This window comes from Biomphalaria glabrata, chromosome 4 (assembly GCF_947242115.1).
Source record: "Biomphalaria glabrata chromosome 4, xgBioGlab47.1, whole genome shotgun sequence".
Classification (NCBI taxonomy): Eukaryota; Metazoa; Mollusca; class Gastropoda; family Planorbidae; genus Biomphalaria; species Biomphalaria glabrata.
Window position 1 is genome coordinate 5,378,066 of NC_074714.1, and position 17,932 is coordinate 5,395,997.

At 35.1% G+C, this 17,932-nt stretch overlaps 1 protein-coding gene across 3 annotated transcripts in view; it reads right to left on the bottom strand.

Moving 5' to 3' along the window:
- LOC106080114 (uncharacterized) overlaps window positions 1-17,932 on the bottom strand; it is an 84,819-nt gene that overhangs the window by 15,522 nt on the left and 51,365 nt on the right. Inside the window, exons 1-9 of one of the 3 annotated variants that reach the window (XM_056025705.1) lie at window positions 15,868-16,345; window positions 10,513-10,595; window positions 9,310-9,429; window positions 7,240-7,356; window positions 6,687-6,780; window positions 4,595-4,770; window positions 2,991-3,125; window positions 1,914-2,048; window positions 1,091-1,285 (exon numbers count right to left, since the gene is read on the bottom strand). In XM_056025705.1, the coding sequence (XP_055881680.1) occupies window positions 1,091-1,285; window positions 1,914-2,048; window positions 2,991-3,125; window positions 4,595-4,770; window positions 6,687-6,780; window positions 7,240-7,356; window positions 9,310-9,429; window positions 10,513-10,595; window positions 15,868-16,207 (1,395 nt within the window). In that variant the 5' untranslated portion in view covers window positions 16,208-16,345. Of the gene's footprint in view, window positions 1-1,090; window positions 1,286-1,913; window positions 2,049-2,990; window positions 3,126-4,594; window positions 4,771-6,686; window positions 6,781-7,239; window positions 7,360-9,309; window positions 9,430-10,512; window positions 10,596-15,867; window positions 16,346-17,932 lie in introns of those variants that run through there. The other 2 variants (XM_056025704.1, XM_056025706.1) reach the window with 2 other exon arrangements.

Consider the following 17,932-nt stretch of genomic DNA (forward strand, 5'->3'; position numbering starts at 1 on the left):
CCCGTGGTGGAGGCTAAAAAGGTCGGAACAAACAATAATAGCACAGTGGCGTACGGGACACTGCCCCATAGGTGCGTACTTCGCCCGGTTCCGGCCAAATTTTGATGCCCGTTGCCGACACTGTGGGGAATCAGAAGAGACGGTGGCGCAAGCTGCGGGAGGACGTATCTAGTGGTTTACTAAATTTGTATGGAAGCTACGAGGCACTACGCCAAACAGCAGAGTTCCTTACCATGGCACTACGGAGACCTAGGTCTCCCTGCCTTGTCACCAATTGGAGTTCATTTCAGGTTACTGAATAGAAAACAAAATGAGACAATCCTGAGACTTAACAAATTTAAAATACAGTTTTCAGAAGAAACTAAGAAACTAATAGTGAATAAAATAAATGATAAATGGGCAAGCTCTATCCGAATCACAAGAAAGATGACCCCTATTATAAGCTATCCAGACAAGATCAACGTCTAATCACTCAACTCAGGACTGGACACAACAGAATGAGACAACATATGTTCCGGAAGCTCAAAATTCGAACCAGAGAAATCTGCCCAAGTGGAGTTTACAGAGAATGCTGATGATGTTTTTCAAAACTGGATACTTTACCAAGAGGCCCGAACAAGACACTGGCCCCAAAACACCCTAATAGAACGAAAACTATATGGAGAGCTCCCTGATTTGGAAACCACTGCGCAATTCATCTCATATATTGGTCTAGTCATGTGAACGCTCCAACAGTTCATCTCATATATTGGTCTAGTCATCTGAACACTCCAACATAAAAAAGAGAAGGAGAAAGAAGAAACAAATGTGGTTGTATCATGAATAGTACTTTAGATCTAGTAGTGGTGCCTATTCTTTAGGGCCTGTGGGACATTACATTTCAAACAAGTGCCACAAGCTGCACTAATGAAAAAATTGTCAAGTTCAGTGAAACAAATCCTCCTGGAGATTTATTATTTACTATGGGTAGAACTTTTGAGAGGCCTGATAATATCGAAAAGGACTGAGGACCATAGTATGAGCTAGGGCTAGGTCATACATTTTTCAGGACATTATTTCTAAACCTTAAAATGATTCACCAAATCTTTACCAGTTTCACAGATATTGGGTAGAGCTGAGCTTTTGTGACTCCTGGCAGAATGATACTCAGTCTGTCTGCCAGCGAATCTTTCACCCTGTCGTAGTCCTCAGGGGCGATTTGGTCCCATCTGTTACAGATAAACAGGGCTGTGTTGTGATCAAAGCCATCATTGATCTCAACAGCTTTCAATAGCAGCTGACCCAACTGGAATGATACAAAGTGACCAATTAATATTAATATATAGCCCTTCTAATAAAAGATTCTATATCAAACAAGTGTAACAATTAAAACTTTACATTTATTTAATTACATCGACCTGCTAGTCCTGTGTTATTAACCTTTCTGTATCTAGCCCTAACACACTTCTAAATCAATTTAGGCCATGTCATGCCTTGTTTCAATATTTGAAGAGTATGATATGTTTGCGTGGGTAATGTGTTTGGAACATGAAAACAATTTGACATTTATCTAAAGTAGTATTACACGAGGCACTACTCAAGACAGCTATTATGAATGCAATATGAATTATTATGTGACTAAAGAGAAGTATAGCAACAATATGAAATAGGGCAAGTTGGGCAAAAGACTTTAGAAGACTGAGGACTTTTAGATGTAAGTGTTATTGAATATAACTTTTGTTCAATTATACAACGGACAACTCTGTCAGTCAATAGCATTTGAGTTTTACTTTATATTGGTCTGTAATTTATAATCAGCTTGCAGTTTTCATTACAACTATGTTTATTATAATGTGAATGTTGAAGAAAAACAAACCGTAATTTAATTTCCTGCATTGCCAATAAAATAATTGTAGCTTTTATTAAGTTCTCACCCTTTGTTTCTGTATTGCAGTGGTACTGTCTAAGACATACAGAAATCCGAAAGCTTTTTCCATGTAATTGGCTAACATCAATGGGAGTCCCCTTGAGTCACCAACACCAGGACTGTCCACAATCACAACACCACCCTAAATGTCGAGGTAGACATAAAAACTGATACACACATGCAAACACTTTAAAACGAAATGCAAATAAGTTTTGCTCAAATTCAGCATAGATAAAATACATAAATAGGCTCTTGTAGAATTTTTAGTACAGATATTTATTTTTAGTATAGATATTAAAGTTATTCATTCATATGGGTTACATTTGTGATTATATTTTTATTACAATTTGCATATTTCATTAAATCATTTTTATGGTTTTAAAAATGGTTTCCCTCAACAGTAGGATAGGGAAATGGTGCTATATGTTTTGGCGCATGACATAAAGAGAAATATTAATTTCTCCTACAAATCATGTCAAATGTAAATTTATTAATTACGAGATGGAATACATATTAATTAAAACAAATTTTTCAACTTCCATTTAGCAAATGTTAATACATCAAATAAATTTCTTAAGCCTACTAGTTATTGCAAAGGTACAATAAAATGTTTGTAAAAAAAATGTTTGTAAAATGTTTTACATGTTTCGGATGTTCCTTCAGAGTTGAAGATAATTACTTCATAGTCCAAACCTCCTGCAGGACGAAGGGGGATGGGAGTGGGCAGGGTTTGAACCCTGGACCATTGATAAATGTATATAACAGTTCAGCGAGCAAACCGCACAACCAGGCAGCAATCCTAATAGATGGTTTCAATTAAGGAAAGATAATCTCTAGGCCAGGAACTTCAACTTATAATATTACAGAGACAGAAACTGAGAACCCAAATTAAAAAAGTGAAAGTATATGAACAAAGTGAGCTCAGATTTTGAACTGCTGAAACTGCACATTAGCACTACATCGTTACATTATACAAAGGACCTGATAAGGAAATTTTGAATTGTTAATGAAATATATATACAGTTATGGGAGTGCATTTGCTGTGGTTATTTTTTAGATCTTTAAACTTATAAATCACACCTACTTTCAACATTTCAATTGGATAAGACAAAACAATTTTTTCATAGGGACTTTCATCCGTCTCATCGTCTCTTTGAGTGACGTAGTGTTCCAGGTCACGTAAAAACTTTTCAGCCTTTTCAGCAGACTCAGCACTTAACTGTAAGAAAAAGCAAGATGAAAGTTTTGTAACATTATGAAACAACTAAAACAAAAGGAAAAAATAATAGAAAAAAAATATTATTGTGGAATATAGAAATCTGTGATAGACATTGTCAGTTACTTCATTGTAATTGTAAAGTAAAGTTTCACTTTCAGACCTTGTGGTCTATTGGGCAGATGATATAAAGATCATCTGTTTCTGTGGCCTACGGTTAACGAGGATGTCATGTGGCCAGCACAATGACCAACCGCCTTTACTTTTCCTATTAGAGCTGGGTGGACTCAGAGGCACCCAAAGATCCCAAAATAAAAAATCCCAGTCTTCACCAGGATTTGAACCTGGAACCCTCAGTTAAGAAGCCAAGCGCTTTACCACTCAGCCACTGCGCCTCTCAATTGTAATTGTGCTAATGTGTTTCCAAAAGGCAAGAGCATAGTGTTTTGTTATTTTAAGAGTTTCCAGCATTCATTCACATTCACAAAAGATGTTTCAGCCCAAACACAGCAAGGGATAATGGCAGGCTGGGTTTGAACTCAGGACAGTGAAGACAGCTGCTGCAATTACCATCATCCTGATTTAGATTTTGGCTTTCTGTATACAAATCTTCATTTCTCAAGAAATGTCAGAATGTATATAGCAAAAACCCAAAAACAAATGTTGGCAAGAACTTTATTTTGTCAATGGGCCAGGTGGCTGAGTGGTTAAGTGTTTGGCTTCCGAACCTGGGGTCCTGGTTTTAATTCTCAGTGAAGACTTGAATTTTGAATTTAGGAATTATTTTTAGGGCACTTCTGAGTCCACCCAATTCTAATGGGTACATGACTTTAGTTGGAGAAGGTAAAGGCAGATGGTCATTGTGCTGGCCACATGTCACCCTGCTCATTAAGCTTGGGCCAAAGAAACAGATGACTTTAACATCATCTGCCCTATAGATTGCATGGTCTGAAAAGGAAACTTTCTTTTCTTTTTATTTTTTTTCATGGGAAAAAAAAATCATTTTTTCCTATAGTACATAAGTAAGATTCTCTTCTAGTTTACATAGTCTTTAAATGAGGCTGAATTTATTTACTCAATAAGGGCATAATAAAAAAGTTCTTGCTTAAATAAACATCCAAATTTATTTCAAAAATATTAATTTTATAGAAGGTACTATAAAACTAAAAATCTACCAGTCTTGAATGGATCATTTAATAACCAGAAGCAATTTTAAAAAAATGTTAATTACAAAAAACATTTAAAAAACAAGCACTTTTACCAGACAAATACAGTTGTTATAAGCTTTGTAATAACAACGCCTTCTAAATATCAGATGATATTTCAATAATTTTGCCAGTGACTTGGCAGAATTTAAGTCATTGGCTAATATACATGATTGAATGCATGACGCCTAGGACGTACTCATCTTCTTTTTTGAAGTAACGTCTGTATTAGGCTGTATAAGATAAGATAAGATAAGATAGGCTTACAACTATGGGATTTTTAGATCTTCCAGAGCTATCGTCTCGAGGATGGACTATGGCTTGTGGAGACGGTCCATACTGGATTTCTACAATGGCAGCAGTGCACCGGAGTTCACTTGTAGGCAAAATGTGCTTCCCAAGTAGCAAGTTGACAAGACTGGATTTGCCAGAACCAACTTCACCTGTACAGTTTTTACAAACTCACATATTAATATTGTAACAAATATATACTGAAGGCTATTTAATTTCACTACAACGAAGCAACATCTATTATCATTCTTAAAACGTAACCTTGGTTAGGCCAATAATAGAATATGCATCCTCCGTTTGGGACCCCTCAACTCAAGAAAACATTAAGAAACTAGAACAGACACAAAATAGAGCAGTGAGATTCATAACAAACGAATATTCACACTTGACTAGAGTAATACCTCTAGTAAAATCACTAAATTTAGAAAGCCTTCAGGATAGAAGACTCAAAAGTAAAGTAGAAATTATATATAAAACACTGAACCATAATCTTCAAATACAAAAACAAAATTTAATAAAATACTCAGAAAGACACAAAGATAAAGGCACATTCCTCATCCCATATGCTAGGACAAATTAGTACAAATACTCCTTCTTCCCTAGTGCTATTAGAGCATGGAATGGGTTGCCTGAGCTATCCAGGAAAACCAGTGACTTAGAAGAATTTAAGTCATTGGTTAATATGCATGACTAAATGCATGACGCGTAGGACGTAATCATCTACTTTTGTGAAGTAATGTCTGTATTATATAAGATAAGAAGATAAGATAAGATAAGATAATTAAAAATGTAATTAAATTCATTCAAATATCTGGGAGCAAAACTGTTTTTCTAAAAATTAATTTTAAGGTTCCTTTTAGTCCCTAAGATTCATGTGGTCTGGACAACAATGAAGTCTTTTTATTAAAAAAAAAAAGTAATATTCATAAACAGGAACATTCAGAAATACTAGTAAAAAATTTTAGTGCTCAAAAGGATTTCAGCTCTACACTCATGGTTCTAGCATACTGCCAATATGCACAATAATTTATTAGTCTTTATCTAACATCTTTATACCAACTAGTAGTTTTAGAATATTTATGTCGATTTTTTTTTCTAAATATCAATTCAAACTTTACAATGTTTATGAAAAGTATTTGTTTCTCAATTAGGTTCAACACCTAATAAAATTGATGATGATTTAATTGGACTTAAATTGACCCCCAGTAAATAACTTCATTGGCTTTATTTGTGGTCAAATATGTTGATCATAGAAAAAAAAAAAACTGTTTATAATATTCCCTCAGACAACTCTAAATCAATGCCATATTAAACATTACATTTCCAAACTATTGAGGAGCTACTGTAAATAGTAATTTGGTTTAGACTATGGGTGGGCAACCTTTTTCAATTTTGGGCCATATTAAAACAATTTTTTGAAATGGGGTGCCACATATATATATATATAATGTACTTACAACTTAGAAAAATATGATAGCTAACTATGTATATTGTCTTTACATTCACTAAATGCACTAAATGTATCAAAAATTGGTTCCAAGTTCTTGATGTCTTAATCTTTGCTTTCTAATTCTACAATCAAGGAATCCAAATAAGTCTTGCACTTTTCAACCAGTTGACTATTCAATGCAACTTTGCACAATTTTTCCCATGTAGAGTTTATGGTTAGGATATTGTTCTTTCATTTTATTAACATACCAATATTTTTCTCAGTCAAAGCACAGACCCCATGGTTGTTACATTTTTGTTCTATGCCAACCCAACTCTTTCAACACAGTTCTTGTTAGCATTGGATAAATCCTGGCCTGAGGTTGTGTCTTTGACTGAATTTTTGAATTTCTTGCCAATTAGATTTATCTTTGTTTCCTTTAAACTTTTTAGAACGACAAGTAGAGACTAGAGACACATTTTCTTTATGAATGATGATTAGTAGAGATATTCAAAATGATCTATTTTTAATATATATACATTTTTTTAATATACAATCTGGTCGCATGTGGCCCGTGACTGTAATTTGCCCACCCCTAGTTTAGACTATCACAGCACTGTGCAAAAACAAACTCTGTACCTGCTACAAGGAGAACACAGTGGCTGGTTTTCAAGTCCTCAACGTTTTGCCTGATGTGTCTGTCGTAACTATTGAACACTTGTTCCAGAACATCCTGGAAACAAATGAGTGAAAATTCATGTTCAGATGATTATTTAACAGAAATAAAATTATGCATACAATTTATTAATTGATTTGATCAAAATCAATGCCTTATTAAACATAGATAAGACAATTTAAATCTTGCCTTGTTCTGCCTTGAGAGAAAAGAATAAAAAGATAACAATAAAATGAGATAACTTTATTGTTCTAGTTGTCCATTTTCAATATAGAATTAATTTGGCTTACAAAAGTCCAGTTCAAAACACTGCTTGCTGTTATATCTCCTGGAGTCCTGCAGGAGAATTGGGTTAGGACATATTCTTCATTTTTTAAGGAATGTCCACAATATACAAGTGGAATCAAGTTGGTGAGTTGATCATTTTAATTCTGACACTACTTTTTAGTGGGCTAAATTACCATTTCACAAGTCAGAAAAACTGAAACTAAACAGCAACAAAACACTATCTATTACCTGAAAAGGTTTGGGTAGTTTACTGAAGTATTCCTCTGCGGCCATGTACAGATCTCGCAAATGCTTTCTGGTGCTAGCGTCTTCCTTTATAGCTGATGACACTGTGTCAATATTAGGCTGCTAGAGGACAACAAGAAAACAATGTAGTAATTATACATTTTATAGATGGAAATCTGGTGATTTATTTTGGTGGTAAACTTGATAAATACATGATACTTGTGGGACTTATTTCATGCAAATGTTTTGAAGGAGAAATGACAACAGAGAGAGAAAAAGAGCAGAAAAAGATGATTGAAAAAGAGAGAAGACAAAGGGCAAGTAGAGAGAAGAGAGAGGGAAAGATAAGCAAGATAGAGTGAGAAATGAAAGAAAAAGAGGAGAAATATTGAGAGAAGAGAGTGAGAGAAAGAGAGTGGAAAATAGAGGTATGTAAAGGAAGAAAAACAATACAATAGAATATCTTAGCTTATTCCTTTCAAATATAGATACAAAAACCTGGCAATAGGCCAAGTGATCTACACAAATTTTCAACCCAGCAAGGACATACTGTTATAGATTATTTCTTCCATAAACTTTTTTTGATATTATTAAAATATATAAGAAGATTGCAAGATCATTTGTATGTATTTGGTGATCCCAGTTGCATATGCTTAAATACTATATTTATACTTTGCATTCAAGAGCATCATAGTCTTTAGGACAATTCTTCACTATATAGTTTCAGAAATTTAGAGACCCTTCAGGATAGAAGACTTAAAAGTAAAGTAGCAACTATACATAAAACACTGAACAATAATCTTCAAATACAAAAACAAAACCATATAAATTTACTCAGAAAGACACAAAGATAAGGGCACATTCCTCGTCCCATATGCTAGGACAAATTTGTACTAATGCTCCTTCTTCCCTAGTGCTATTAGAACATGGAATGGGTTGCCTGAGCTAGCCAGGAAAACCAGTGACTTGGCAGAGTTTAAGTCATGACTGCATTGACCTAAGGACATAATCATCTTCTTCTTTGAAGTAGCATCAGTGTATTATAAGATCAGAAAGGTCTGCACCAGGGATGCTCAAACTATGGCCCATGCATCATGTCCGGCCTATAATGTGATGGTATTCAGCCCCTAAAATCTTTAACCTGAGTTAATTATTTGCATACGCTTTACTACTATCCATAACAATACAAGCATTAAATAACAACATAGACGTTAGAACCATTGTCCACTATACAGTTTTAGAATAGTCTATATCACTGATGAACAACCTAAATGGGCCTGCAGGCCAATTTATTTTCCAACACTCTTGTCGCAGGCCACATTGCCGAAAAGGCACAAAAAACAAAATGAAATTGACCTGAAACAATTAATGAGACTTTTAAGTTTATCTTTTAACGCGTTTGAAAATGGCTTTATTTCTCTACTTAAAATATGAACAACTTTGTAGCTAGCTTTACAGAGGAATCATTGGGCATAACTGGTCTATATAAAAAAAATCCCAAACTAGAGACTCTGGGTTATATTTAGTTCATGATGTAATGGTATCTGGCCCCTCGAAATTTTAGTCCACAGTGTAGGCTATAACATATAAATAACATATAACATATCCACAGTAGGATTATAATGAACTAGAAGTGGTTAATGAAGCCACAGTGGATAATGTAGCCACAGAGCCTTAGTTCCATTGGAATCAATAATTTTTTGTAGTGATCTTATCTTCTTCTTATCTTTTATAATACAGACATTACTTCAAAAAAGAAGATGATTATGTCCTACGCGTCATGCATTTAGTCATGCATATTAACCAATGGCTCATGACATGTTTATCAGGGTGGCAGAGTGGTAAAATGCTTGGCTACTGAACTGAGTGGTCCTGGGATTGAATCTTAGTGAAGACTAGCCATATGGCACCTTCGTTAACTGATGACTATCGAAACAGTTGATCTTTGCATCGTCTGCGCTATAGAACTCAAGGTCTTAAAGGGGGTCACTTTATTTACATGTTAAAAAGGTTAAACAGCATAGGTTTACAAAAGTCCTGATACATTTTTTTTAAGCCACTAAGGGAGCTTACCCCAGGTATATTTGAAGGTCTGTTGGAGATGAAAGATTTGATTATTAATTTGGCTCTCTCAAGACTGAAGTTTCTGTCAGTGGGCAGAGGTATTGAAAAGTCTCGCATGATCTGCAGAGCCTGTATAAAAAAAAAAGATATACATCCACATTTTGTAAATACCATACCAATAACTAAATATGTATAATAGTGTTTTCAAAGTAGTAGTTTCCATTTAAAAAGAAATATCTATGATATACACACATTCTAACCAAAAAATAATAATTCTGGACAAATGTAGATTAAAGGATTTATTAAAATGATGCCACATTGTAATACTTTTGATTTAGTTTTGAATTTATAGAAGTAGTAAGCAGACTATTATTTATTTCATATAAGTCTACGGATACAACTTCATTTGATATATTTTCAATACTGGTACTTAAAAGATACGGTAGTGAAACATGGTCAACTTATTCATGGCAGGAAAAAAAAATCGGAATGTCTTCCAGCTCCGACGCCTAAGGCGGATCTTTAAAATAAGGTGGCAAGGTAGGATAACCAATGAGGAAGTGCTACGAAGAGAAGGATGCCGGGACATCCGCTCTGTTATCAGCAGCAGACGCCTTGGCTGGCTTGGCCACGTTCGTAGAATGCCAGTAGGTCGACTTCCACAAGATATTATGTATGGCGATCTAACAGAAGGCAGGAGAGCCGTTGATCGCCCACATTTACGTTATAAGGATGTATGCAAACGTGACATGAAGCTCTTCAAAATCGACACTAGCAGCTGAGAAAAAGTGGCACTGGATTGATCCACATGGGGAGAGAGAATAAAGGAAGGGTCTTGGATTGCAGATGCCATACACAACAGAAGCATAAAGAAGGGTGAAAATGCAACGGCGCCTGGTGATCACATATGCCCAGCCTGCGATCGCAGCTGTCTATCAAGGATAGGCCTTTTTAGTCACATAAGAAGTTGCAAAGGGAAAAGATCGTTTCTCGCACGTAAAATGCCACAGATACTAAAAAGAGACTGTATCAGATAATTTAGTTTTACAACTTGTTAATCAGTTTACTTTCGCCGAGCAATTACACCTCATTACACCTAACAACATCTAATTACACCTAATGACATCTAATTACACCTAATGACACATAATTACAAACATCAGTTTTTAATAACTGAAGGCTTATCAATTAAGAAATGACAAAATGGCTTACCTCACCAACTGCTGTAATTCTGTCCACTTCTGCTGGTGTAGGCAATCTCCTGAGCGAAGAGGCCATCATTGTGATTGGTTGGACTGCAAAAAGGTTATAAGATAAATTACAATTAAATCTGGCACCAACATTCCAATAGAGGCAGAAGGATTTAAGTCAGAAAGTATATATTTTTAAAAAATTAATTTTGTAAAATTAATTTAATAAAACAAAACAAGAAAAACACACAAATAATTATATTAAAAAAAAACTTATTTGAAGTGTAATAGTATCAATTAGTTTGGATCAGTCTTGTCATTAAATTTGTAATACATCTACACCAACAAGAATTAATGTGTGCGATTTAAAATAATACTTTTACCAATTGTTTTGTTTACCTTTATTTCATGCTTTTAGCTTTCTCAATACGCTATGATCCCATCCCTTGTCTCAATACGCTATGATCCCATCCCTTGTCTCAATACGCTATGATCCCATCCCTTGTCTCAATACGCTATGATCCCATCCCTTGTCTCAATACGCTATGATCCCATCCCTTGTCTCAATACGCTATGATCTCATCCCTTGTCTCAATACGCTATGATCCCATCCCTTGTCTCAATACGCTATGATCCCATCCCTTGTCAGCACCAGTTGAAAACATTTTTATGGGGAGAGGGGGGAAGAAAACAAATGGATATCTGGGTGGATTTGACCGCATTTGGTTTTTAAAAACATTTTAAAAATGAAATGGGGAACGACCTCAATTCAAGCCTCCTTGGGTAGATGTGCTAACTACTTCGCTAATGAGGTGCTTACGACTAGAGAACATTGTATAGATAATATAGGCGTTTGAATGTAGTGAGAACTTATAAAGGGGACTAATTCAGCTTACACCCCCACTTCAGTCAAACACATTTTCTTTCCTGGTTCGAGGTTATGTTTCAAATTGATTCTTGTGTTGTCAGGTAAAAAGAAATGGTTGTGCAAATCTTGATCCGAGATTAGGTGTGGGAGAGAGATAATGTGTACAAACTATTTACCAGACAGAGTGAATTGATATCAGCTTTGTATTTAGGAAATCAGCAATAGTATATACCCTAGTTTCTGTCGAGTGTTGAGTCCATCGAAGAGTGTTTAGTCATTAAGACTAGCCTGAAACAAAAAGACCTGACCCAAAGACATTTCTTACTTTCCCAACACAAGTATAGACAACTATTAGAGTTCTGTAGATTCAAGAGTCGGGCGGGGGGAGGGGGGAGGAACGTCCTCAAAATCCCAAAGTTTAAAATCTTAAGTTTCCAAATGGAAACTTGGTTCCGAAGCCAAGCACCCTACCACTCTGTCCCCACACCAAGACAAGTGAATCGTAGGCATATATAGAAAAGAGTTTTGAAGTCTTAGAGAAGTGAATTGAAGTCATGTCTTATAAAAGAGAATTAAAGGCATGTCTTAGAAAAGAGAATTAAAGGCATGTCTTAGAAAAGAGAATTAAAGGCATGTCTTAGAAAAGAAAATTAAAGGCATTTCTTAGAAAAGAGAATTAAAGGCATGTCTTAGAAAAGAGAATTGAAGTCATGTCTTAGAAAAGAGAATTGAAGTCATGTCTTAGAAAAGAGAATTGAAGTCATGTCTTAGAAAAGAGAATTGAAGTCATGTCTTAGAAGAGAGAATTGAACTCATGTCTTAGAGAAGTGAATTGAAAAACCCATCGCTGCAGCGGGACTGTTGGGCAGTCAATCGTTCTGTAAGGTAGACAAAACAGAATGAGATTCAAGAGAAGCAGTTGCAGAGATCTATAAACTACTGCAACAATAAGAAGAAAAGTATGAAAGCCCCTTGGTCTAATAGTTATGCATGTGATCTAAGTAAATGAAAAAACTATTATAGGGCCTATATGCAGACATAAAGAAAAGCCCTTTGTTGAAGCTTCTACAGCACAATTCAACAAAGCAAATACATTTTTTACCTAACTGGATATAGAACAAGTGGAAAAAGTGGAGCGATTTGGTTACGTGAAGTGTCATAGCGACCCTACTACAAAAGTCAAGGGAGAGAAGATGATGATTGACAAAGAAATTGTATATAGGCCCACCAGGGTTTCGAATTGATGTATATTTATTGTATTTTGGGATATAGGCAACATGCTGCATATTTTTTTTTCTCTGTAGGCCTACATGGTACTAACTAACGACTTCGAAGCTACATAAGTTAGTAAACTGAATCAAGAATCTGAAATTCATTACTCTAAAAAAAAAAATGGTTGCGAAAAATAGAACCTGAAATCGTATCATATGTAAGCCTACAGAAAACATTCAACTATCACTAGGCTACTACTACAAAATAATCTTCTGCTGATTTTTTAAAAATAGTCTCACCTAGATTAAGTTAAACAATAATACCTAGATAGAGAAGTGTCAGTCTATTCAAAGACTAAAATTTTGGAACATTGGGAACTTTCGAGACAAGATTCCCCAAGTTCTGTTGTCACAGATAAATAAATAGCATACTGTAGACAATAGTAGACATTGATAAATAATAACAATCTTCAAATACAAAAACAAAATTTAATAAAATACTCAGAAAGACACAAAGATAAAGGCACATTTCTCGTTCCATATGCTAGGACAAATTTGTACAAGTGCTCCTTCTTCCCTAGCGCTATTAGAGCATGGAATGGGTTGCCTGAGCTAGCCAGGAAAACCAGTGACTTGGCAGAATTTAAGTCATTGGTTAATATGCATGACTAAATGCATGACGCGTAGGACGTAATCATCTTTTTTGAAGTAACGTCTGTATTATATAAGATAAGATAAGAGACTTTGTGTGTTTATACAAATAGACATAGAAGACTATCATTTTTGTTCGACACATCCTTTCAAGTACTTTCTCACAAAAACATTCACAACAATGACGCAATATAAACATATCATCACACCCTGTACAATTTTCCCCAACATGAATCCTTATTCAAATTATAGGAATCGATTCCCTGTTCAAATTACAGACAATACAATCCGATGTTGGAATTACATAATCATTAATACCTGTCCCTATTGGACAAGACGAGTCCCTGTTCACATTTCACAAATGTAGCTAAACTATTCCCTCTTCAAAACTCATAAAACTACTCCCTGTTCAAATTTCATACAGCAATTCTCGGTTCAAATTTCATACAGCAATTCTCGGTTCAAATTTCATACAGCAATTCCCTCTTCAAATTTCATACAACTATTACTTCTTCAAATTTCACAAAGTGACTCCTTGTTCAAATTTCCCAAAATGACTCCTTGTTCAAATTTCACAAAATGACTCCTTATTAAATTTCCCAAAATGACTCCTTGTTCAAATTTCACAAAATGACTCCTTGTTCAAATTTCACAAAGTGACTCCTTGTTCAAATTTCACAAAATGACTCCTGGTTCAAATTTCACAAAATGACTCCTTGTTCAAATTTCACAAAATGACTCCTTGTTCAAATTTCACAAAGTGACTCCTTGTTCAAATTTCACAAAATGACTCCTGGTTCAAATTTCCCAAAATGACTCCTGGTTCAAATTTTACAAAATGACTCCTGGTTCAAATTTCCCAAAATGACAGCTTTTTCAAGTTTCACTAAACACTCCCCTGTTCTAAATTGCTGATGCAAACTTCAACTTGAGAAAACAGGAGTGGATCGTTTTCGAATGAAATGTTTAGAGCTGGCATCCATGAACGGTTTTACGAGATATCCTATTAATATGCCGATAAACTTATGTCAAGTTTTCAAAGATAGCCGTGTCAAGCAGAAAATATCTTTCGACGAATTAGAAACTTTATTATCAACAAGAGTTGGGTGTAATGTTTACAAACATCTTATCTTATCTTATATATTACAGACGTTACTTCAAAAAAGAAGATAAATACGTCCTACACATTTCATGTGTCAATCTAGTCATGCATACAAAAACACACTGTGTGATTTTCTTACCAGTAAAAACTACTAATGTGTAAGATACATGCAGGGCCGGCCCTAACAATTGCGGGGCCCTATGCGAAACGGATTGCGCGGGGCCCAGTCTCGGTAGGGATAAGAATACTTAGTAAAAATTAGTATTTTGTTTTAGAAAATAAATTCGTCTTTGCATTTTAAGTACAAAATCACGATCAAAATAACTTTACTTTACGAGCCTGGCGTGTAGCGAAGTCATACAGTATATCATCAAAATTATGTTTCCTACATAGATCAAGCAAGAACTGTCAAATTGTTCAATCTATCTTCATGAAATGTTGACCTCAAGTAATTCTTGATTATATCTTATAGATCTAGCATTTTCATTCTATTTCTAGATTTAGATCTCTAGACAGGGCCGGAGAAGGGGGCCTACACAAAAGAGATAAAAATATCTCCGAATTTCGACGGCCAGAAACATTGTTTTCTTTATTTTCGCATTTTTAACGGCTGGCAAAAATGTTGTGATTAAGAAATGTACGCCTGTAGCATGCTCGGAATAAATAAATACAGATACGAATTTACCAAGCACCTTACCCTCCACAAACTCAAAAATATAGTTTTTGAATTAATTAAATATTTGTTAAAAGGAAATTGAGATTAAATGTACAAGAATTCTATTTCTTTTTTGCTTTTAGTTATAAGTATTTTCATCCATTTATTTGTGATCTGAATACGGAAAGCAGAGTAGGAAAGGGCACAAGGGCACGCCTATTTAATTAGATCAACTAATTATACAGGAAATAAGCAAATAAAAAAAATCCTCAAAACAAACAAAAAAACAAGCTTATCTAAGAGAGATAACTCCAAATGTTCAAATATATCTCTCAATAATATAGAAGATATTTTCCTTATTCGATATTAAACAAATAATTAATTACCAATAATGATTAATTGATTTTTTTATTGATTCCTGTCTTGACTATAATGAGTATTTCTGCAAAGTCTCAAGTTGATCCGAGAATGGGTGTGAGAGAAATAACGTGTGCTGACTGTTTACCAGACAGACAGACAGACAGAGTGACATATATGCTTCGTAATGAAATAAGGTAGAAAGATTTCCTTGCACGATAATTTACCTATTCAATGTATATTTTGAAAGTAATAAAAAATGTCTTTAACACCAAAGTATATACACCTACATAGACACGAGCTTGTGCTGCTCGTGAGCGGTCTAAGACATCCTGATGTTACCCAGGGCACGCAAACCACCAGTCCTAGTGTGTGGGTCTAAAGACACTTTTACGAGCTCCAATCAGGGGGGGAAAAAAGATAGAAGCCTTTCATTAAGAAAGCGTTTCACACACAAAACACACACACACACAAACACACTAACTCGCTGTCTGTCTGTCTGTCTCTCTCTCTCTCATACACAATTGCATTACCTGGCATCTTTAAGTGAGCACCATTGAGAGTCTCGTTTTTCAGAAAAGTATCCGCAATCTGAACGAGTTCATCACAAGATTTGAACGCGTACCTCTTCAGGCAGTCTTTGACGTGAGTCGGGCTACTGGCGTGCAGCTGCTCCCGCATGACCAGGTCGTGCAGCCGTTCAAAGTCGCCCAGGACGCCCTCGGCGTCGTACCACCGCCGGCAGTACATGTCCACTCTTTCGCGGAACTGAGAGAACGTCTCCTCTCTCTTTTTGGTGCTGTTCCGGAACAGGCCGCGATAGTAAATGGTCATTCGATGCTCTTGACCGTGAACAGTATGAGCCACAACCATGTTACTTGTTTCAGCAGTGGTGAACACAACAGACGCCTTGTTCTCTTGGCCCTACGTCCTGAGCCATGTTACTTCAGTAAAAAGTTGTGATCACAAGAACATAGTTAAGAAAATTGTAGTTGGTTTGTAGTCGGGGGGCCAAAACGTATTAAAAACATGCTAGCGCAATACATTAAGCAATTTAAGTTCTCAAATGATTGATTGTAAAATATTTTAGTCCGAACAGGTCGCTAATATTTTATCGAAAATGACTTTTTAAAAATATTTTTTCTTTAATATTTAGCGCACAGAAATTTATTTAACTCATCAAGTTTTTAAAAAAATATTTTTTTTAGAAGGTCTGTTTCCATGGAAGAGGAAACAGGCCGCTATGACATAGAGTAACCTACACAGAAATGACTTCAGAAATTAAAGTGTAAACTGCGATTTTTTAAATATTTTTTTTTTATCTGGCGTCCTTGACATTCGTTAGTTGTCTGTTTTTTTTTTCAAAATGTTTCTGAGTTTTTTTTAAATATGTTTCTTACATTTGACTTAAAGTTTCCTTACATCTCCTCCATATTTCTTCATAGCGATTTTTCTTTCTTTCTATTTTACTGTATCTTATTGCTTAAGCTGATCGATGTCAAAGACAGAACTGAACTGTTGCCAACTTAAGGAATGAAGTGAGTTCTATAGTCTGAGCACTATTTCAATGCGCTGCGGTTCTTCTTCGTATCAAATCTTCTTTATTACCGTAAGTTAGTTGCCTATTTGTTTTTAATTAAGTTGTAAGTCAGACTGATAGCCAAACGCTTCCTTATTTTCTGAAATTATATTTGCACTACAAACAGAAGTGCATAAGAAAATTCTGATTCTACAGTGTTATAATGTCCAGACATATTTTCATATACCGTTCAACTCTTTCTCTCCTAACTGACGATACCAGCGTTGATTCCAGCAGAATGTGGTAAATAATTACGGAGAGAAAGAGTTAAACACCAGAACGTATCAACACTACCTTGATTTTGTACACAGGATACGCCAAAAAGCGAACTATATATATATATATATGTTTAACATTGTTGTTCCATCATGTATGAAAACATACCATAACACATTCTGTTCAGCTAAAAAATATTAGTTGTCAGTTAGGCCTAGTCATTACAAAAAAGACGCGTATTCGTTCTTAAATATAAGCGAACCTAGGAAAAAAATAATACCTAATGCATCTATATGTTTAACATTGTTGTTCCATCATGTATGAAAACATACCATAACACATTCTGTTCAGCTAAAAAATATTAAGTTTTCAGTTAGGCCTAGTCATTACAAAAAAGACGCGTATTCGTTCTTAAATATAAGCGAACCTACGAAAGAAATAATACCTAATACATCTTCACTAGCACTAAATCTAGGCACAGGGCTGCGAAGTAAACCTAATCACACCTTTTTGAAGCACTAGTATGTAATTTACATACTATTCACTGCAAAGAGCGCGCAATTTACATATTTCTAAATCTGAAGGACCGAATTTTAACAAAAAATAAGACTTTAAAATTTAACCACCAATTGATATGCTAACTACTAAGATTCGAAAGCACTCTACGAATGTCTGTGACAAGAGCGAATGCCTGAGCCCCCGCAAGCGAGATTCCACTATCAGTTGTTTGTTTTCTATAGACGGGGGGCGGGTTTTAAGTTGATCTTAATAGGAGCAAATCTCTTCCCTAAGTGATATGCTTT